Source organism: Engraulis encrasicolus, chromosome 2 (genome assembly GCF_034702125.1).
Source record: "Engraulis encrasicolus isolate BLACKSEA-1 chromosome 2, IST_EnEncr_1.0, whole genome shotgun sequence".
Classification (NCBI taxonomy): Eukaryota; Metazoa; Chordata; class Actinopteri; order Clupeiformes; family Engraulidae; genus Engraulis; species Engraulis encrasicolus.
The window spans coordinates 14,377,889-14,400,996 of NC_085858.1; the positions used below are offsets into that span (position 1 = coordinate 14,377,889).

Consider the following 23,108-nt stretch of genomic DNA (forward strand, 5'->3'; position numbering starts at 1 on the left):
AACCTTTGTTTTGATTGGGCCAACTCCATGCACTGTATTCTCTCATGAGGCAAAAATGTGTTGGGAATTGTACGAACACACATGAAGGTGCACTGAGTGCATATTTATTGCTTCTGATAGTTACCATTGACTATGTGCTTACAGGGTTTTTTTTATGGCATGTGTACCTTCACAGCCTCACAGGTGTTTTAGAGAGAATCACAATCTTTATATAGTGAAGGTGTTATGCAGTGTGTGGACTTGAACCAGGCCCGTCACTAGGTTTGAGAGACAGGGGGGGCTTAGCCCTGGAGGAAGTATGGCAGCGCGCACCAAAATTTTTCAGCGCACCTGCTAAAGTTTTGTCTATGAATTCATTATTTTAAGAAATCCCGCACAGTGTCCATTCCACCGACAAACTTTAATACATTGTCTCGGTCATCCGACCTTCTTCATGTTGTATTAAAGTTTGGTGGTGGAATGGACATTGTGCAATATTTCTTTACACTTGGATGACAACCCCACTGGGATGGTATCCTGTGCACCTGTCAAGCTACAGAGGTGTGCAAAAGCGTTGTTTTGAACAATTATTTTTTTAAACACTAGTTACAGTGCCCACGCGTAGCGGCAGTTGAGCCTTCTTCATGCCCTGAAGAAGGCTCAACTGCCGCTACGCGTGGGCAATTTTAAAAGTCCTTAATGGACATGTCATAATAATAAAGACATTTTTAACTATACTTTTTGGAGTGCCTTGGTGAAGAAAAGTTTTTTCTCTTTTCAAGCAACTTTTTTGACATTGAACCTTGAACCAAAGAGCACCCACAAGAATACTTTTTTCATCTTCCTAAAGGGACTGAGCACGCCTCTGACTTCCAAACTAGTTACGGTGGAATGTTTTTAAATTCACATTTTAATGAACATTCCTTATATGTAAGCTAAACAAAACATTACAAAATGTTTCAACTGATGAATATTATTATGTTATGTTATAAGTATTATGCCCCCCCCACCCGCATAACATATTGCTGTGCACCCTGCTTTTATTGCTGTGCAGTGGGATATAAGTGGCATTAAACAATAAATAAGCAAACAGGAACTTGTATTCAGATTAACTTGCCTTCTTGGTGGTTCGTATTCAGTGCTTTACTGCATTTGCTTTTGGAAAAATGTAAAAAAAAAAAAAACAAAAAAAAAAAAACTTTTTTTTTTTTTTTTCAAAATCGTTACGGGGGGCTAATACTAATGTAAATAGGCCTAACGACGGCCCTGACTTGAACTGAAATTATTCTTTTTTTTACATTATGGCTCAGACTCAGACAGTGTCTGACAGTCCACACCTACAACAAATGAGACAAAGACAAATTATTTCATAACTTTATTTTTTGATTTATTATATCAGTGATCTAGCTTACTTGAACTTGACTAAAACCCAGAGCTGAGTGAACACATTGTAATGCATGAGGAGGATCTAAACCCAACAGATGTGTCAACATCATGGTGTGTTCTGGTCCTGAATCGCTGCACTGCTCCTGATATTGTCATTCAGAACAGAGTGTGCGACTAAATGCACATACTTAATTCAAATGACTGGAGCATTTTGCACAATACTGGAGGTATCATCTAGTTTGTACATACAGTAAGACAAAGGGGAGGAGGAGCAGGAGGAAGAGGAAGAGGAGGAGTGATGTTCATTTGCCCTAGAGCAAACACCCTGGGTGGACAGGTCAGAAAGTCACCATCTTGGATGTTGAAAATTGAAAGAAACTATTCTTCATGAATTTGCTTAGTGTACATAATTTGATGACATAATTGGGTGACACAGAATGCAGGTGAATTCATTAGAGTAAAAAAGTATGGGACTGAAGCCACAGGCCCAGGACAAATACAGCTTAAGTGGAGCACTGGTTCAAAATGAAATAAAATTGTCAGGTTTAACATGTGTGATAGCAATGACTGTGTGTCTTCTTAGAGAGGGACTCTGTGAACTGTCCTATAGGCCTTCCTGTGGCTTCAAATGGCTGGAGAGGATCCATAACACAGTCAGTCCAGCTCATGTTCACAAACAGTGGCAAAAAACATGTCCAATGTGCACTATCACATTTATTTTCACAAATGGTATAAAAAGCATCTATATTCTACAATTGCACTGTTTTACTGTACGCTATTCTTTTCCATACTGATGCCAGTACACACGTTCCTTGTATACATATCAGAGGGTACCAGATTTGATGGTAAACACTGCCCCCTTCTGGTTTTTATACTGAATCTCAAGCAGGCCATGCACAATACTGTCAGCTTAGAATTGCATGTTCTGCAGACCAGCAGATAAACACTTTATGTAGCTTAATCAGAGACGGTCTATTATGAATTAAGATAATCTTTTGCTTAATATGGCAGCACTCAGTATATGCATGACACTGAATCAACAACGTGTCATAATGTATATATGTATCGTCTAGGTCCATTTTCCTTTATTTGTTTCTTATTTTATTTGTTTTTCTAAACACACATCAGATTATTTTATATGAATAGTAAAGCTTCAAGCCTTGCAGTATATAGCTGCATACAAATAACATTTCTCACTTTGACATTAAACTTCCTTTACAATTTTCACGTTGTTCCATCTGGTAGGAAATTGTCCTTTCCCTGTGGCAGGGCATTCAAGTTCAAACCAGGGAAGTTTTTGTATGGAGATGCAGCATGTTTGTATCAGTGGATATCGCAGTAAAGATCAGGATAGGAGATCTGTAAAAAACGAAAGAAACACATACAGGTCAATACAATACAATCATGGGCTTGTTAGTTTTATTCTGTTGTTTGAATAAGGCTAAATGCAATTTATATTATTTATGAATTCATTGCATAGTTACTTTTTCCAACCTCAAATTGATTATTTAAACTAGGATTGAAATGAAGGGAAGAAGGTGTGGTGAATTTTCGACCCGTAGTGTATATAGATCAACATGTGCATATTAAAACCACATGTACAGTACAATTTACTTTAAAATTTCTGTTTCATATGGTCAATAGCTTAGTAAGACCTCCAGGTAATTTTCAACTTTGTTGTGGTAAAGATCAAGAAAGTCTGTTCATTATTCAAGATGCAATATTGTCAAGATGCTTTACTCTAGTCTATATGCTGTAATGTGTACAGTAAGTGTTTGTAATAAAACTATTGTATCACTGTGGCTGTCGAGCACAATAAGACAGTATACTCTAGCTTCTGGGCTATAGCGCTACAGACAACCTACAGACGCCAATGATTTTACATAATTCAAGATGTACAGTATATTGTCTGATTATTGCTGTATGATGAGTGGAGTTGGTTTTTGTACGGGTCTGAAGTTGTTTTGTATCACTGTGAGTAGCGAGCGCAGTAATAGACAGCTGTGTCTTCAGGCTGCATGTTTTGTCCTTGCAGGGTGATGGTGTTACTGGAGGTGTCTCTGGAGATGCTGAACTTGCTCTTCAGTGACTCTTTATGTGCTGTGTATCCATCCCAGCCAATATGATTGACCCACTCCAGTCCTTTCCCTGATGGCTGTCGAATCCAAGCTGTGCCATAGCTAGTAACTGAATAGGAGACTTTACAGCTGATGGTCAGTGTTTGTCCTGGCTGGAGAGTCACTGAAGCTGGCTGAGTGAGCGTCTCTGAATGGACACCTGTGGAAAACACACCTGTTACTGTCATGGCAGCTCTAACACATGAGCCAGTGCAGACACACAGTCTGGAGTGTTGAGTGCAAATCCACTCCAACAGAGACACTTACTGGAAGTAGCAGCCAGCAACAGCAGCAGAGCTGACAGGGACATGATGGTTAGTTAGTGTGGAAGATGAGGATCTGGCATCAACTGCTGCTCTGCTCACTCAAGTTATACACTCTACAGCATCCTTCTCAAACAGGAAGTGAAACTGGCTGAGTTTACATGCAAATGTACATGGGAATGTGGTTTAGAAGTCGTACTTCCTGTCAATACAATCCCAGCGGCCCTTTACAGTGGCGGTCCTACAATGATTGCTGTTCTGGGCAACACCCCCATTGATGCCTCGCCCCCAACCGCGGCCCCATCCTGCTAATTGCATGCTATTATTGCAATAGCATGGGAATAGAGCAGGAATAACGGGGTCTTTCCATTCTACTAACTCCAGTCCTCCCTTGTGCTTGGGGTCTTGAGATGTCATTGATGACAGAGGTTTTATTCAATATCTCACAAAATCACAATTCAAAGGTACTTTTCTCATATGCAATTGGGATAATGAGGGAAAAATGTGTTGGGAATTGTATGAACACAAATGAATATGTCCTTTAGTGCATATATTTCTTGCTTCTGATATCCCTTTGACTTATTGCAAATACAGCAGCTGATAAAAACGATTTTTTTTTTATATCATGATGTGTACCTTCACAGCCAGACACACGCAGAGGTGTTTTAGAGAATAATTCTTTAGTGAATGTGATGCAGTATGTGAGTGAAAAGTCATTTCTGAAGAGGTTTACAAATAAAAAGAGATGTAATCGCAAATTTAGCGTTTTGATAACCCACTAGATTGTACTGTATTTGGTGTGTTATTACATCAGGGTCTGTTCAATCCTGTGCCTGCGCTGCCCCCATGTGGTCAACTGTGTTCATGACTGCGGTCTTAGGTGCAGAGTGTGAGTGTGAGTGTCTCCGTCTGGGGATTTTGTTCAGCTCCTCCACTGAGCTGCTGCACTGTGTGTCTTGGCACAATAGTACACTGCTGAGTCCTCAGGCTGCAGGCTGCTGATGTCCAAGTAGAGCACATTGCTGCTGTCTCTGCTGATGCTAAAGCGCCTCTTGAAGGAGTCGGCGTAGTCAAAGGAGCCTCCACCCCACATGATCCCAATCCACTGCATGGCTTTGCCTGGAGGCTGTTGGATCCAGCCCGTGCCGTAGTCAGTGAGGGCATAACCAGACACCTGGCAGGAGATCTTCACCGAGGCACCAGGAGACCTGAGCTGGTCTGGAGACGAGGCCAGACTGATGCCATGGACACCTGAAGACGGATGACACATCAGTATCACTGTGGCTAATGAACCTCAGACTGCAGCACTGGCAAGGCAAAGGCATCCAAATACTACAAGCACAGATATGCAAGATGTGGCTCAAGGCCACATTTTTAGTCATTCAGACAGATTCAGTTCAATGTGCAAGATGCAGTTTAATGTGATTTACAAGAACAAACCAATTGCTAACATGTAAAGCACACAGTGTAAAGGCAGTATCAGTACACAGGAGTATGATATGCTGGTGTAGTGCTGCTGCAGGGCTCCAGTGGACTGGCCACACTTACAAGGCACACAGAGCAGAAGCAGGATGGTCAGAGATACACAGCGGCAGTCTGACTCCTGTCTGTCTCTGGGTGGGATTGTTCAACATTTATGCTACAGGAGGACATACCAGGATTGTTTGAAAGATTAAAATGCATGGATGGAACTTTATTTTATCAGGCCAAATGTGTAATCCAAGATCTTAATTTATTTATTCATTTTCTGGTTTGTTTTTTACAATGAACATGACTTGGAGTAGGTACAAAAAATATTAACATTTTTAAAACTAGAAGAAAATAATATTGATCATATTCACCATTGATAAATTTTGAATCAACATTTCTTGGGATATAGTTAAACTGAGATGAGCCTATCCCATTACTCATTAGATCTCTTTGATGTGTACTATGTCGTAATAAAAATTCTGTAATATTTTGTAATATTGTAATATTTGTAATATTGTAATATTATTTCTCTGAAGTATAGTTACTCTGTTGCACTGATCAATGATATTTCAATTTCCAATTTATTCCAACAGACAGTTCAGTATTTCTTCTGTTGAGAATGACAAATGTTTTGAATGGGGAAGTGTTTTTGTACAGCCTGGTAACTGCCCTCACTCACTGTGGGTACCGAGCACAGTAATAGACAGCCGTGTCCTCAGTCCTCAGACTGTTCATCTGCAGATACAGCTTGCTGCTGGAATCATCTCTGGAGATGGTGAACCTGCCCTGGACTGACTGGGAGTAGTAGATCGGGGAACTGGCTGTGCTAATATAGGCAATCCACTCCAGTCCTTTCCCTGGAGCCTGTCGGATCCAGCTCATTCGATAACCGCTAAATGTGAAACCAGATGTTGTGCAGGTCAGTTTGTGAGATCCTCCAGGACTGATTACCACTGGCTCAGACTCAGACAGTGTCTGACACTCCACACCTACAACAAAATGATACAAAGACACATTATTTCATGACTTCATTATATCAGAACTTGGCTAAAATCCAGCATTGAGAGAGAGGGTTTTGGGAGGATGAGTTTACCTGTTAGACACAAAACCACTAATATTAGTTTCAGACCCATGGCTGGTTGGTTCATGGAAGGATGTCAATGAGCTTTCTTACCCTTACTCCACACACAGATATAGCTAAAGACATGTTGCATTTTGCATAAGCCACTCCCACAAATCACTGGTGCTGTAGATAGCATGTTGTATATAATAAATAAAAATAGTTGCATTCTATCGTTTACTCATTCTCATAAAATACCTCTAAAGAAAAATTGTGCCACATTATGAGGAAATTCACTGCTAGTACTCTTAGTGCAGATGGGCTCGCCGACGGGCCTATTCACTGTTTGCTGAAAATACTCAACTACTGTACAACATGACAACATTGCTATGACAGTACTGAGAGCCTTAGGTAACAGATTAAGACATAGCCCATTACAATTTTGTTGACAATATAAGGTTATAAGTTACCATAGGCTCGGCGCTAAGGGGTTAAAACAAAGTGCCTAGAAATAGATATGTAGTTAGATAATTACAATATCATGAATTCTATATGAGTAGTTGAGCAATGACAGTGTCATTTATGACAACTTATCGCTGGGGATTGTGTGATTGAAGGACTCTGAAGGACTCATGAATAGATACTATAAATAGATACATGTAGATTACATTATCATGAATTCTATATGAATAGTTGAGCAATGACAAAAGGTGGTGTCGTTTAGGACAACTTATCGCTGGGGGTTGTGTGATTGAAGGACAGAGGTTTTGATGCCATTCGAGTATATGAGTACGGAGTCCCCCCGTCCCTTCCTGTGTCTTGTTGTCCCCCACCTCCGTGGAGAAACCCCCAATGCCAACCAGTTACAGAGGGACATTTTGATGGGTTTTCTCCCATTCAAAATCCCAAATGAGAAAATTACATTGAAGGACCTATTGAATAAAAACGTCCCTCACTCATGAAGTCCATGACGTCCATCCAAGGACAAAGATTGACTTGCACACTATATGCTATGACATACTCAGGCATGACACCCTCCCATCAATTAGCTTATTTGTGCCAACCTACTGTAAAGATGCAACTCCTTTTACTGCTTTACTTTAAAAAAGGAACTTTGAGTACAATGTTATTATGGCATCAAAAGAATATATATTTTTAAAGAATACACCTCATCCAAAATAATATTTTAATCAGGCCCATATTCCATCTTAAACAGTCAAGTTGATCACGGGGAGGTTTTTGTATGGGGCGGTAGCATGTTTATATCAGTGTGGATATCGAGCGCAGTAATACACAGCTGTGTCCTCAGGCTGCATATTCTGGCCCTGTAGAGTCACTGTGCTGCTGGAGGTGTCTCTGGAGATGCTGAACTTGTTTTTCACTTTATCACTGTAAGCTGTGCCCCCAGAATAGCATATATAGCCAATCCACTCCAGAGCTTTCCCTGCAGGCTGCCTTATCCAACTCGTACAATAACTGCTATCTCCTAGTGAGTATCCAGCCACATTACAGGAGAGGCGTAGAGTCTGCCCAGGCTGGGTCACCATGGAGCTCGGCTGAGTAAGAACAACATCACTCCTCACACCTGGAAAAAAAACATTTGAAATCGAATTACTTTGTGACAGATAATGTTTGTAATGTGAACCCCATATCTTGTTATATCTTGTGTCTTTGAGGACTCACTGTGTGCTGCTATTAGCAGTAGGCCTAGCAGATGTGTCAGCATCATGGTGTGATCTGGTCCTGAATCGCTGCACTGCTCCTGATATTGTCATTCAGAACAGAGACATGGTGTATATACAGTAAGTCAAAGGGGAGGAGGAGGAGCAGGAGGAAGAGGAAGAGGAAGAGGAGGAGGAGGAGGGATGTTCATTTGTCTACAGCAAGCACCCTGGATGGACAGGTCAGAAGGTCTTCAAGGCTGAACACATGATTTGATATGAGATAAAGATGCAAGGCTTAACATGTAGCAATGACTTGTGAGGTAGCAATGATTGTATGTTGTCTTAGAGCGATTCAGTTAATTTTCCCGTTACCGTGGTGTCTAATGTCTGGAGTGGCTCAGTAACAGAGTCAGACTTGACATAACCGGTTTGGTTCAGTTCAAACAGTCATGCAGCACAGAAACAGTGACACAAAGATGTCCAATGTGCACTCTTTCTACCATGAAGACTCGAGAGGCAAATGAACGTTATTAACATTTATTGAACAAATAGACATGATAAAACAATGCATGAACCTGTTTGGCATAAGTTCCCGTATTCTCGTTGAACTGCGGGGTAGGACGGCATATCCTCCATCGGAGATGGAGGCGGGCGTAGCCTGCCCCCTTTCAGACGGGAACCACTGGTGACGGTGGATGGAGGAGTGGAGGTGGCGTCAAAGTCGGCTTGACTGGAAAGCAGAGAATTAAATGAGTGACAGCTTTTCTAAAAAGACGTGAATGTGATTCATTGGCTGAGAGGGAACAATGCGTAAGTGATGTAATGGGGAACTCCCCAATCTCGCGTTCATCCTGGGGAATGATGACACGAGTATGATCTGTCAAAAGTGACACTGATTGATTAGTAAGAGTTTGACAGCCGGGTACTTCGAATCTCCCTGGTAGAATTTACGCAAGCTCCCATTTCATTTTCAGAAGTGGAAATAAAAGCTTCTACAAATACATGCTTCTATGCTGCTATTTTCCATCCTGTAATACCAGAGGGTATCTGATTTGATGGTAAACACTGCCCCCTGCTGTTTTCTGTAATGAATTTAAAGCAGGCCATGCACATTACTGTCTGCTGTGAACTTCATGTTCTAAAGACCTGTAGATCAACACTGTACATGTACATTAGATGTTTATTTGTGTGACTCTGAATCAACAATTGTCATAATTAATATATGTATAGTCCTGGTCCATATGTTTCCTTCTACTATTTTTTTTACCTGTTTTACTTGCTTTTCTAAACACATCAGACTATTTGATATGAATCGTATTGTATTGCTGTGATGCATGTTGAACCCCTACAGTATATGTGCATACAGCTTCAATTTCTCACTTCAACATTGAACTTCTTTTACAATCTCCACTTTGTAATATGTTGTAGGAAAGTGTCATTTCCCTGTGCATGGCATTGTGGTCGAGACCAGAGAGGTTTTTGTATGGGGAAACAGCATGTTTGTATCACTGTGTCTCTCGGGCGCAGTAATAGACACCTGTGTCTTCAGGCTGCATATTCTGGCCTTTCAGAAACACGGTGCTACTGCTGCTGTCTGCAGTGAAGCTGATCTTGCTCTTTAATGAGTCTATGACAGAGCTGCTTGAAGAACAAATCCACCCAATATACTCCAAGGGCTTCCCCGCTCGTTGGCGTATCCAGCGAGGACAATAGCTGCTAATGGAGAACCCTGAGACCTTACAGGAGATGGAGACAGACTGGCCAGGAGTCACCACCAGGTTACTTGGCTGGATGAGCTCAATGTCCTGAGCATCTGTGAAACAGAGATAGTTAGAAGTAGGTGAGAAATGATAGGAACACAGTAACACGGTTGTGCTTACACTCTTTTTAGGAATATCTTTGATTTACAGCAAGTAACTGCCAGCATCAGCATCATCATCAGTAGAGAGGTGGTGGTCATGGTGACTTGGTGGAGGCTGAGCTGCTCTTCTGAGATCTGCAGAAGTCCAGGAGCTTCTGAGGAGCTGAAGGTCCACAAGCAGCTTAATATCTTCACATCAGGGGGAGGGACATGGTGGGGGAGGGGAAGACAAAGAAACTATTCATGTTAGAAATACTTTGAATAGACTCATGAAACCGCCATCCTATTTCTTATAAATGCTACTTAAGAGTAGCTACAAATTGGTCCAAATGTATCGCATCTGTCAAAGCTAAAGAAACGCAAATAGGCCATTATGATCATGAGCTTGTTAGTATTTGTCGCCATACTTCTGTAATGGTGTAACTTACGGTACTTAGTCAAAAGTTTGGATTATTAGTCCTACATTTTGGTCTATTACTTAGTTTGGTCTTGAATGAATAATGCTAAATGTAAGTTATTGTCATGTATTGTCTATAAATGCATTCCACAGTACCAACATCAAATTGTTTATTTGTTGTGTGTGTGTGTGTGTGTGTGTGTGTGTGTGTGTGTGTGTGTGTGTGTGTGTGTGTGTGTGTGTGTGTGTGTGTGTGTGTGTGTGTGTGTGTGTGTGTGTGTGTGTGTGTGTGTGTGTGTGTGTGTGTGTGTGTGTGTGTGTGTGTGAGAGAGAGAGGGGGGGGGTGTATGTTAACTGAGGTAAGGCTGATTGCTGTCCACAAGTGGGTGCTATGCTTACTGCAATGTGCCACAATGTGTATTGGGTCTTTGTTTATGTTTTGTATTTGTGTATTTATGTAAACTGTCAGACACCATAATTTCCCTCGGGATTAATAAAAGTACTCTACTGTACTGTACAATTTACATAAGAATTTATGTTGCATGTCTTAGTAAGATCTACAGGTAATGCCCTGATGAAGGCCAATATGGCCGCAACGCGTAGGCCCATGTGCTTTTAACAATGACGTATATACTAAGGGGACTATATAAGCCAGTGGTTTTTAAACAGAATTGTCATGTTAAATTAAAGACTTTTTTATATTTTTCTCAAATCTCAGAGTGCCTCTGTTTTTTCCTCCTTTTTTAGATCAACAGGCAACTTTTAACTTTGTTGTGGTAAAGATAAACAAAGTCTGTTAATTAATTTGCATCATTCAAGATGTAATGTTGTCATGATGTAATATTACTGTACATAATGTGTGCAGAGTGTTTTGTATGGGTGTAATAAAACTCTTTTGTATCACTCTATGGCTTTCGAGCACAGTAATACCAGACTGGATAATACCTATGAGAGTCTCTGGTGATAACAGTAGTAACGTCCACTACCTGCTAAAACCCCGGTTCATTTGACAACCTACAGACGTCACTGAGTTTGCATCATTCAAGTTGTCTATTGTCTGACTATTACAGTACATAATGAGTGGAGTTGGTTTTTGTATGGGACTGAAGCTGTTTTGTATCACTGTGAGTATCGAGCGCAGTAATAGACAGCTGTGTCTTCAGGCTGCATGTTTTGTCCTTGCAGGGTGATGGTGTTACTGGAGGTGTCTCTGGAGACACTGAACTTGCTCTTCAGTGAATCTTTGTGTGCTGTGTTTCCGTTATAGTATATAACATTGACCCACTCCAGGCCTTTCCCTGATGGCTGTCGAATCCAAGCTGTGCCTGTCCCATAGCTAGTAACTGAATAGGAGACTTTACAGCTGATGGTCAGCGATTGTCCTGGCTGGAGAGTCACTGCAGCTGTCTGAGTGAGCGTCTCTGAATGGACACCTGTGGAAAACACACCTGTTACTGTCATGGCAACTCTAACACATGAGCCAGTGCAGACACACAGTCTGGAGTGTTGAGTGCAAATCCACTCCAACAGAGACACTTACTGGAAGTAGCAGCCAGCAACAGCAGCAGAGCTGACAGGGACATGATGGTTAGTTAGTGTGGAAGATGAGGATCTGGCATCAACTGCTGCTCTGCTCTTCACTCTGGACACACAAGTTATACACTCACAGCACTCTTCAAACAGGAAGTGAAACTGGCTGAATTTACATGCAGATATATTTACATGGGGTTAGGAGTATTAGAAGTTCACATTTAAAGACTTCCTTAGAGACTTCCTTTAGAGACTTCCTGTCAATAATATACACCAGCGACCTTCTTGCATAGCTGCAGCATGTTTCTCTTTTTATTCAGTGTGAACTGCATCGTACATGGCCATATAGCGCATGTTTTTTTATTTAATGTAGGCCTAACTATCTTGACACAGGGGTGTCAAACTCATATTCACGGTGGGACAAAATCAAAATCAGGGGCCAAGTCACAGATCAAACTCAATATTCATTCAAAAATGGACTTAAATTGTACACTCATTCCTGTCATGACAGTTCAAATGTAACTGCACATAGTCTGTTGAAGTGGGAGATATTACTACTGATGGACTGATGCTGTTACACTGAGGAGGAGCCATCTGCTGATGGTCTTGAGGCCGCTATTATATAAACTCTTAGCCCAGGGTCATGGACACAGTAAACCACACAGGGGCAGTACAGTCACAGGATTTAACAGACATATGGGCTGGGTATCACTCTTTTGCTTTTTCGATGGGCTACATCATTTTGATAGGCCCCTACCTTGGTTTCTATTATGGTACTATTCAGGATGGACATGCAAAGACTATAATTTCAGTTTCATCAATATAACTTATTGATGGCAAACACACAATCATTTAATACACACTGTCCATATCTCAAAACACTACTTTTATTTTTTAAACTCATCATCTTTAAAATCTGGATGTTAAACTTACACTCTCTTCAACAATCCTTACCAAACTCACAAATTATAGGCCTAACATTATACAAGGAGCAAGATGTTGTTTAGAGCAAGATATTAACATGACAACATAATGCATACAACAGTTGAGGCCCTTTAATTTGTATGTGGCTGCTTACGTATAACTTATGGGCATGTACATTTAGCCGTTTTCAATTCCTGTTTGAAGAGAGCTGTGGAGTGTATAACTTGTGTGTACAGATTGAGAGATAGAGCAGTTGATGCCAGATCATCATCTTCCACACTAACTAACCATCATGTCCCTGTCAGCTCTGCTGCTGTTGCTGGCTGCTACTTCCAAGCATGATCATGAAATGTCTTTCATCTACTATTGTTTTAAATGGCCTCGTGGAACAAGGAATCCAAGAAAGAAAGGAAAACACAATAGCCTACCTAAGGTTATTATCCTCTATCTACATGTGTGGTGAATGTACCAGTAAACACTAAACTTGCGTTAGCTGGTACCGGATACTGGTGTGTTTACAAGTCATACTGGCATCACATAGCCATCTGCTGATGGTCTTGAAGCCAGTATTATCTCAACTCATATAGCCCATGCCTTGTAACCACTCAGGGGCAGTATAGTCACATGATTTATCAGAATGGTAGGGCTGGGTGCATTTTATTTTTTAATGTACATAATTTCGATACTTTGATTTCGATTAGCTTCATCTAAAGACTATAATTCAGTGTCATCAACTTAACTTATTGATGGCAAACATGCAATCATTTATAATACACAGTCCATGCATCTGAAAACACAACTTTATTTTTTTATTATTCATCATCTTTAAAATATTGATGTTAAAATCAAACTCTCTTTAGCGATCCTTACCAAACTCACAAATTGTAGACATTAAAAAGACTATCTCATTATACAAGACGCATGATGTTGTTTAGAGCAAGATATTAACCCTCCTGTTATCCTCAGATTTAGGTTACATCCGTGATCCTTGGGGTCATTTTGACCCCAGCCATTTAAATGTCTACAAAATCAGTAGAAGCAAAACATTTTGCACCGGTTTATGCCTCAGATATTTACTGTTGCTCTGTTGGGGACATAAAAAGCCCTTTAGATAAGTCCTAGCACCCCCACACACAGTCCACACACCCAAAAAACTAATCCATAGGCGAAAATGTGCAACAACTGCCCAAAAGTTGCCTTTAATTAGTTTTGGCCCTTGTCCACATCATACATATTGTAAGTTATCAGAGCCCTAAATAAAGCAAAATGTTCTGTTCTAAATAACTTATGTTCATGTATTTGACACAATTGGAACATGTATTAGGAAAATATGGATGTTCCATTTATAGTCTAGTAGAAGTTGATGAAATTGGGCCATAAGCGTAAAATACGGTCTGAATGCAATTTTTTTGCAGAAATTGGTAGTGTAGGGAGTGCAGTTTAAGAAAATGACGGGTTTCACTATCGTAGTCACATTGAGGCAGTTGCCTCTTTTCCAAGTGGGCCCTGGGCCCCATGTTCCACCACAGTCTAGTTGAGACCAGGGAGGTTTTTGTATGGGGAAGCAGCATGTTTGTATCACTGTGACCGCCGGGCGCAGTAATACACAGCTGTGTCCTCAGGCTGCATATTCTGGCCCTGTAGAGTCACTGTGCTGCTGGAGGTGTCTCTGGAGATGCTGAACTTGTTTTTCAGTTTATCACTGTAATATGTGTCCCCATCATTGCAAATGGATGATATCCACTCCAGTGGTTTCCCTGCAGGCTGCCTTATCCAATCCATGCAACAACAACTAGTCAGTGAATATCCAGCCACATTACAGGAGAGGCGTAGAGTCTGCCCAGGCTGGGTCACCATGGAGCTCGGCTGAGTAAGAACAACATCACTCCTCACACCTGGGAAACATAATTATTAACAATTGAAATCACATTACTTTGTGACAGATAATGTTTGTAATGTGAACCCCATATCTTGTTATATCTTGTGTCTTTGAGGACTCACTGTGTGCTGCTATTAGCAGTAGGCCTAGCAGATGTGTCAGCATCATGGTGTGATCTGGTCCTGAATCGCTGCACTGCTCCTGATATTGTCATTCAGAACAGAGACATGGTGTATATACAGTAAGACAAAGGGGAGGAGGAGCAGGAGGAAGAGGAAGAGGAAGAGGAGGACTGGTGTTCATTTGCCTACAGCAAGCAGCCTGCATGGACAGGTCAGAAGGACAACACCTTGGATGTTGAAAATTTTTCATAACTTTGCTTTGTGTACGTAATTTGATGACATGGTTTGGTAATGCAGAATGCAGGTGAATTCATTAGAGTAAAAAAAAAATACTGGACTGGACCGCAACATTTTACAGTCCAGGCCAAAAAAACAGCTAAAGCGGAACACTGGTTCAAAATAAAATTTAAAAAGTGAGGTTGAACATGTGTGATAGCAATGACTATGTGTCATCTTAGAGAGAGACTCAGTGAAATGCCCTATTGGTCTTCCTGTGGTATCAAATGACACAAACTGTGACATAAACATGTCCAATGGACATTACAGGAGCCTATAAGATTGTCACAATTGGAGAAACAAGCATCTCTGTTCTGCAATTACACTTTTCTGTTCTGTTTCATACTGAAACAGGTACATCTTCCGTTTCAGTAATACCAGAGGGTTTCTGATTTGATGGTAAACACTGTCCCCTGCTGGTTTGTATACTGAATCTCAAGTATGCCATGAAAACCACTGTGTTTAGGACTTCATGCTCTGCTGACCAGTAGATCAACACTTTATGGCAGTGGTTCTTCACCTTTTTTCTTAACCTTTTTTTCTCACCTATGCCAGAGTCAGAGACAAGCCCCACAACCCAAACTTCTACACGTATATACACACTAAAAATGGTGTACGCTCTGCATACACACTAAGAATGGTGTAGCCTAGTGATTAATTACAATGACTCTTGTTCGAGACATTAATCAATACCCTATAATGTCTTTACATGGGGACAAATATATGCTAATTTGCTTTTGATTTGGTTTAATTATACTGGTTTAATTAAATATGCTACTCATTATTTTAAATATAGTCTCAGTCTATTTGTTTCATTCTACTTTTTTCTAAACACACATTCTATATGAATTGTACTTTTTCATGTTAAACATCTACAGTAGCTGCACACAACTTACATTTTTCCCTTTGACAGTCAATGTCTTTTACCATTTTTGCTTTGTTCCATGTTGTTAGAAATTGTAACTTCCCTGTGGCAGATAATTCAATTTGAGACGAGGAAGGTTTTTGTATGGGAAGCAGCATGTTTGTATCACTGTGGACCGTCGAGCACAGTAATAGACAGCTGTGTCTTCAGGCTGCATATTCTGGCCTTTGAGAAACACAGTGTTGCTGCTGATATCTGCAGTGAGGCTGATCTTGCTCTTTAATGAGTCTATGACATGGCTGTCAGAAGAACAAATGGTCCCAATAAACTGCATGGGTTTCCCTTCTGAATGGCGAATCCAGCTAAGGCAGTAGCTGCTTATGGAGAATCCTGAGAACCTACAGGAGATGGAGACAGATTGTCCTGGAGACACCACCAGGTTACTTGGCTGGATGAGCTCAATGTCCTGAGCATCTGTGAAAAAAGATGATTAGAAGTAGGTGAAATATTACTGAAATACGGTAACACTTGTTTTTACACTCCATTTAAGAATCTCTTTGACTTACAGCAAGTAGCTGCCAGCAGCATCATCATCAGTAGAGAGGTGGTGGTCATGGTGACTTGGTGGAGGCTGAGCTGCTCTTCTGAGATCTGCAGAAGTCCAGGAGCTTCTGAGGAGCTGAAGGTCCACAAACAGCTTAATATCTTCACATCAGGGGGAGGGACATGGTGGGGGAGGGGGAGACAAGGAGATGGATGTGAGAATCAAGTGTGAGAGATGTTTGTCCATTGACTAATAAAACCACCAACGTATTCTTACAATGGTTTTTGAAAAATTACTATCAAATTGATAGAAATATATCATAAAAAGCTCCAGGAGGAAGCTTAATAGGAGAAAGGGAATAGTATCATCGGGTACAGGGCAGGATATGAGTTAAGGGCATTATAACAGTAAATTTAGCTGTTCTTTTGTGAATTTCTATAGTTTTTATTTGATTATTTCTGATTATGAAGTAAATGATTATTAATGATCAAAATTCACAACATCATCAAAAGAACTGTTTGGATAGCTGTTAATGATATTTTAAATGTAGGCTATTTGTTTTGGTGTGTGCATAAGTCAACATACAGTGTATGGATGTTAAATTCACACGACGAAATACAACTTATTTTTGAGTTTCTGTTGTATTTAAAACACAATATAGTCAATAGCTTAGTAAAAAAAAAACATTCAAATATGTGGGAAAAATATAAGCTTGCATCATTACCTCCGCCAAGGAGGTAATGTTTTCTAATCAACGGATTTGGACGAAACCTTGTGGAATTGTTCATAATGGCCGAAAGAACAAGTGATTAAATTCTGGTGGTGATCCGGATCACGAACCGGAACCAGGACTTTTTAAAAGATTCTTCACCATTGCTGGCCTATGTGTAGACACCCCTAGTGACTTGAAATTGAATTGCGGTTACTCCACAAAAAAAAGGCAGAAAGATTTAGGGTGTAACATACTTTCAAGCAGCTTCCTTGGCGTAGGTCTGCGCTCTCTGAGTGCTTCTAGTTCAAGATGTAACATTGTCTGTTACTGTACATAATGTGTGCGGTACGTTTTTGTACGGGTCTGAAGCTGTTTTGTATCACTGTGGGGCTCGAGCGCAGTAATAGACAGCTGTGTCTTCAGGCTGCATGTTTTGTCCTTGCAGGGTGATGGTGTTACTGGAGGTGTCTCTGGAGACACTGAACTTGCTCTTCAGTGAATCTTTGTGTGCTGTGCCACCACCCCAGAAAATAACATTAACCCACTCCAGGCCTTTCCCTGATGGCTGTCGAATCCAACCTGTGCCATAGCTAGTAACTGAATAGGAGACTTTGCAATTGATGGTCAGTGTTTGTCCTGGCTGGAGAGTCACTGAAGCTGGCTGAGTGAGCGTCTCTGAATGGACACCTGTGGAAAACACACTTGTTACTGTCATGGCAGCTCTAACACATGAGCCAGTGCAGACACACAGTCTGGAGTATTGAGTGCAAATCCACTCCAACAGAGACACTTACTGGAAGTAGCAGCCAGCAACAGCAGCAGAGCTGACAGGGACATGATGGTTAGTTAGTGTGGAAGATGAGGATCTGGCATCAACTGCTGCTCTGCTCTTCACTCTGGACACACAAGTTATACATTCCACAGCTCTCTTCAAACAGGAAGTGAAACTGGCTGAATTTACATGCAGATATTTACATGGGGTTAGGAGTATTAGAAGTGAGACCGTCAATAATACACCAGCGACCTTCTTGCATAGCTGCAGCATGTTTCTCTTTTTATTCAGTGTGAACTGCATCGTACATGGCCATATAGTGGATGTTTTATTAATTTAATGTAACTATCTTGACACAGGGGTGTCAAACTCATATTCACGGTGGGACAAAATCAAAATCAGGGGCCAAGTCACAGATCAAACTCAATATTCATTCAAAAATGGACTTGAATTGTACCCTCATTCCTGTCATGACAGTTCAAATATAACTGCACATAGTCTGTTGAAGTGGGAGATATTACTACTGATGGACTGATGCTGTTACACTGAGGAGGAGCCATCTGCTGATGGTCTTGAGGCCGCTATTACAGCTCCAGGCCACTTTATTAGAATAGCATGGATTATAGATTCATGGCCCAGTTTTTAACTATTCCAACCATTAAATTGTTTATTTTTTACATATTTTGGTCTTCCAGCTCAAAAAACCCAACCCAGTGCACATCAAATCAGTCCTAACCAAGTATTGAATATTGCATGTAGAAAGTACCAAATTTCAACTGATTTGATATGCACTGATGTGAAGCAAATTTTGATGAAGAAAATTGTGATTTTATTACAATATCCTAATAATGCGAATTACCCATTTCATGGGTTTTTTGAGCTGGAAGGCCAAAATATATAAAAATAAACAATTCAATGATTGGAATAGTTAAAAAAACTGGGCCATGAATCTATAATCCATGACAGTTTAACATTATTGATGGAATTATGGAAATAAATCAACTTTTTCATGCTATTCTAATAAAGTGGCCTGGAGCTGTATGTCAACTCTTAGCCCAGGGTCATGGACACAGTAAACCACACAGGGGCAGTACAGTCACAGGATTTAACAGACATATATGGGCTGGGTATCACTCTTTTGCTTTTTCGATGGGCTACATCATTTTGATAGGCCCCTACCTTGGTTTCTATTATGGTACTATTTAGGATGGACATGCAAAGACTATAATTTCAGTTTCATTAATATAACTTATTGATGGCAAACACACAATCATTTAATACACACAGTCCATATCTCAAAACACAACTTTTATTTTTTAAATTCATCATCTTTAAAATATGGATGTTAAACTTACACTCTCTTCAACAATCCTTACCAAACTCACAAATTATAGGCCTATCATTATACAAGGAGCAAGATGTGGAGTGTATAACTTGTGTGTACAGATTGAGAGATAGAGCAGTTGATGCTAGATCATCATCTTCCACACTAACTAACCATCATGTCCCTGTCAGCTCTGCTGCTGTTGCTGGTGGCTACTTCCAAGCATGATCATGAAATTTCTTTTATCTACTATTGTTTTAAATGGCCTCGTGGAACAAGGAATCCAAGAAAGAAAGGAAAACACAATAGCCTACCAAAGTGTATTATCCTCTATCTACGTGTGGTGAATGTACCGGTAAACACTAAACTTGTGTTAGCTGGTACCGGATACTGGTGTGTTTACAAGTCATACTGGCATCACATAGCCATCTGCTGATGGTCTTGAAGCCAGTATTATCTCAACTCATATAGCCCATGCCACTTGTAACCACTCAGGGGCAGTATAGTCACATGATTTATCAGACTGGTAGGGCTGGCCTGGGTGCTTTTTATTTTTTAATGTACATAATTTCGATACTTTGATTTCGATTAGCTTTATCTAAAACTATAATTCAGTGTCATCAACTTACCTTATTGATGGCAAACATGCAATCATTTATTATACACAGTCCATGCATCTGAAAACACAACTTTATTTTTTTATTATTCATCATCTTTAAAATATTGATGTTAAAATCAAACTCTCTTTAGCAATCCTTACCAAACTCACAAATTGTAGACATTAAAAAGACATTAAAAAGACGCATGATGTTGTTTAGAGCAAGATATTAACCCTCCTGTTATCCTCAGATTTAGGTTACATCCGTGATCCTTGGGGTCATTTTGACCCCAGCCATTTAAATGTCTACAAAATCAGTAGAAGCAAAAACTTTTGCACCGGTTTATGCCTCAGATATTTACTGTTGCTCTGTTGGGGACATAAAAAGCCCTTTAGATAAGTCCTAGCACCCCCACACACAGCCCACACACCAAAAGAACTAATCCATGACTAGGCGAAAATGTGCAACAACTGCCCAAAAGTTGCTTTGCATTAGTTTTGGCCCTCGTCCACATCATACATATTGTTAGTTATCAGAGCCCTAAATAAAGCAAAATGTTCTGTTCTAAATAACTTATGTTCATGTATTTGACATAATCTAGACAGATTGGAACATGTATTAGGAAAATATGGATGTTCCATTTATGTTTAATACACTTAAAATAATTTGGGGTCAAATTGATCCCAAGGGACACAGATGTAACCAAAACGTGTACAGCACTTAGGGAAAACATTTTTGTGGAAATTTCACTTTTTTCACATTGACCCCATATATTTAGGAAAAGTCATCAAATATGAAGCAAAAGAATTATGTACATCATGTATTTTTCAGCATTAAACATTGAAAGGGGTCAAATAGACCCCAAGGATAACAGGAGGGTTAACACATGCACAGATTGTCAAAACTTGTCAATTATCAACAAAATGCACACAATAGTTGAGGCCTTGTGATTTGCATATGGCTGCTTACGTAGCCTATAATGTCAGGGGTTTGTCCCTTGTTAAAAACCATTAAAAATAAGGTTCAAAATGCCCAGTACACAGAAGACAGGCACAAGGGTTAAAAATATATATTCTTTTATTATCTCTTATGTTAAAACTAAATGTCCTCTAAAAGCAGCACTGCAGAGTCCTAAGGGTCCAGGTGGTCCTTGCCCCTTGATCATTGGCCACAGGGGCCAGTCAATGTCCAGTCCCAGCCCAAGCTGTGTTGGGTGAAGTCTCATTCAGGGTTCAGGTGGCCGAGGGGGGTCCCCGGTGACATCTGTGGCCTACTCCAGGTCCATCACACCTCGGCAACAAAGAACAAGTGTCAGTCTCTGTATGGCATGCAACCAAGCAACAGAATAGTGAGCAGCTACAGTCAGGACTTTTACTCAACTTGTGGTTGGAAGCGTGGTTTGGCTCCAATCCACTTCGGGTCCTCCAGGACGCGTTCTCCAGCCAACATGCTCGGGCTATTCGGCAGGGGGATCAAGACAGCTCAGACATGCGGTGAGAGGAGTACACACAAAAAGGTTTGCTCACGTTCCTTAGGTTGCGGGCGGGTGTCGGTCCGGTTCGGTTCGGTTCGTTTGTTCGTTCGCTCGTTCGTTCGACCAGCGCCGTCTCTGCTCTTCGGGTCTGCTGCTGCCTCCAGTCCGATCCCCCCGCCAAATGCCAGGAGCCTCTAAAAACATGCCTCTTTATACCCCTCCCCATCACCATTCCAATGCACCGATTGGCCGGGTAAAAATGTTTGTCAGGTGTCCCATCAAAGCAATTAAAACAGTAATTATTAAGTAGCCAGTTAGTGCACAAAGTGAAAACACAGCAAGCCAGCAATCCAAATAAATAACTAGTCCTAAAACATGCAATATAAAAAACACAGCAAACACTAAAACACACTATATTAAAACACAGCAAACTAAACACAGCAAACCAATTTAAAAAAAGATAAAATCCCCACATGCAGTTGGCTGACATTTACCCCCCAGCTTTAAACATAGTCGTCCCGACTATGAAGGACTAAAAGATGGTCCATTACCTGAAATAGGGTTTTTTTTTAAGTGCCATCGGTACAACCAAGCCATTACCTTGAGCGGCAGGAGGGATTGGGAAATCGAAAGACCCAGGTACAATGCCCACCGGAGGTCTTCGCTCAGGGTCATCCATCCAGGTGGACAGGCCTTCCATACTGGGTCTCTGTAGTGCACTCAGGGCAGAGGTCAGTGGCCAGTAGGTTCTCCTTGGGCCTAGCGGGACAGGTCTCTGCAAATGTTCGTTACCTCTGTACCCAGGGCTTGTACTTGGATCGCTACTTCCGTTTTCAACTGGTGGCGCATCTCCTCCCTCCATTCATCCATCCGTCCGTCCGTCTTTCCCCAGGACTTACTGGCAGTCTCCAACCTCCTGTCCAGCAACAGTGCAATGCGAGTTGAGTGTTCCTTTACGGCACTGGTCAGAGCTTCCTTGTTGCCATGTCCGGTTCTTCCTCCATGGCATGGCTCTCTTGTCACTTCCTCCATCATGGCAGTCAAAAGTGGCGCTGTACTTCTTTCCACAGAGATAGGCTTTAAACCCAGGACAACAGTAGCTCACCTTCCTCAATTGTGGCCTCCGGGTCGAGTCGGTCGCTGCCATCTTGAGTCAGAGCATGGATGCTCCCACCGTCACATCTGGGCCTGGGCAGCACTTGAATGTAGCACACTCTTGGGTGGTGAGAGTTGTCTCTCTTTGCGGTCATTGACCGCGGTCACAATCTTGTCCCCTGTATTACAGCCTTGGCTCCAACAGCTCAACTTCGTGCCGGATTTCTCCAACAAAGACAATGAATAATGTCCACTTGCCGTTCTGCACAGAGCGATTGTGCACACACCAGAGCTTGTACCTGGGCACGCTGTTCCCCGAATCAATGCTGCTGTCCACTGCATTCCGGAAGCCATGAAGTACTGTTAAACCAAGGCATATGAAGGTGAGGCTGGGGTACTCAATTCATCAACTGTTCCATCTACTGATCTCAGACTAAAACGGTCTTCTGTGTCACTGGGCATCCTGCCGACTACGCCATAAAATGTCAGGGGTTTGTCCCTAGTTAAAAAATTAAAAATAAGGTTCAAAATGCCCAGTACACAGAAGACAGACACAAGTGTTAAAAATATATATTCTTTTATTATCTCTTATGTTAAAACTAAATGTCCTCTAAAAGCAGCACTGCAGAGTCCTAAGGGTCCAGGTGGTCCTTGCCCCTTGATCATTGGCCACAGGGGCCAGTCAATGTCCAGTCCCAGCCCAAGCTGTGTTGGGTGAAGTCTCATTCAGGGTTCAGGTGGCCGAGGGGGGTCCCCGGTGACATCTGTGGCCTACTCCAGGTCCATCACACCTCG

At 41.2% G+C, this 23,108-nt stretch overlaps 5 gene segments (V, D, J or C); all 5 read right to left on the bottom strand.

Annotated features, from left to right (window-relative positions):
* Positions 1–3,334: 3,334 nt before the first annotated feature.
* Positions 3,335–3,826, bottom strand: LOC134468868 (immunoglobulin heavy variable 2-70D-like). The segment is given in 2 exon segments: positions 3,335–3,642; positions 3,750–3,826. Coding segments are annotated over 2 exon segments (351 nt in total).
* Positions 3,827–4,611: 785 nt separating this feature from the next.
* LOC134459610 (Ig heavy chain V region 914-like) lies at positions 4,612–5,015 on the bottom strand. The segment is given in 1 exon segment: positions 4,612–5,015. A coding segment is annotated over 1 exon segment (348 nt).
* Positions 5,016–9,444: 4,429 nt separating this feature from the next.
* LOC134459621 (Ig heavy chain V region 186-1-like) lies at positions 9,445–9,942 on the bottom strand. The segment is given in 2 exon segments: positions 9,445–9,752; positions 9,848–9,942. Coding segments are annotated over 2 exon segments (360 nt in total).
* A 1,374-nt stretch (positions 9,943–11,316) lies between these two features.
* On the bottom strand, positions 11,317–11,814 carry LOC134468877 (Ig heavy chain V region 5A-like). The segment is given in 2 exon segments: positions 11,317–11,630; positions 11,738–11,814. Coding segments are annotated over 2 exon segments (357 nt in total).
* A 5,614-nt stretch (positions 11,815–17,428) lies between these two features.
* Positions 17,429–17,919, bottom strand: LOC134468884 (Ig heavy chain V region 5A-like). The segment is given in 2 exon segments: positions 17,429–17,736; positions 17,844–17,919. Coding segments are annotated over 2 exon segments (351 nt in total).
* Between the last annotated feature and the right edge of the window lie 5,189 nt (positions 17,920–23,108).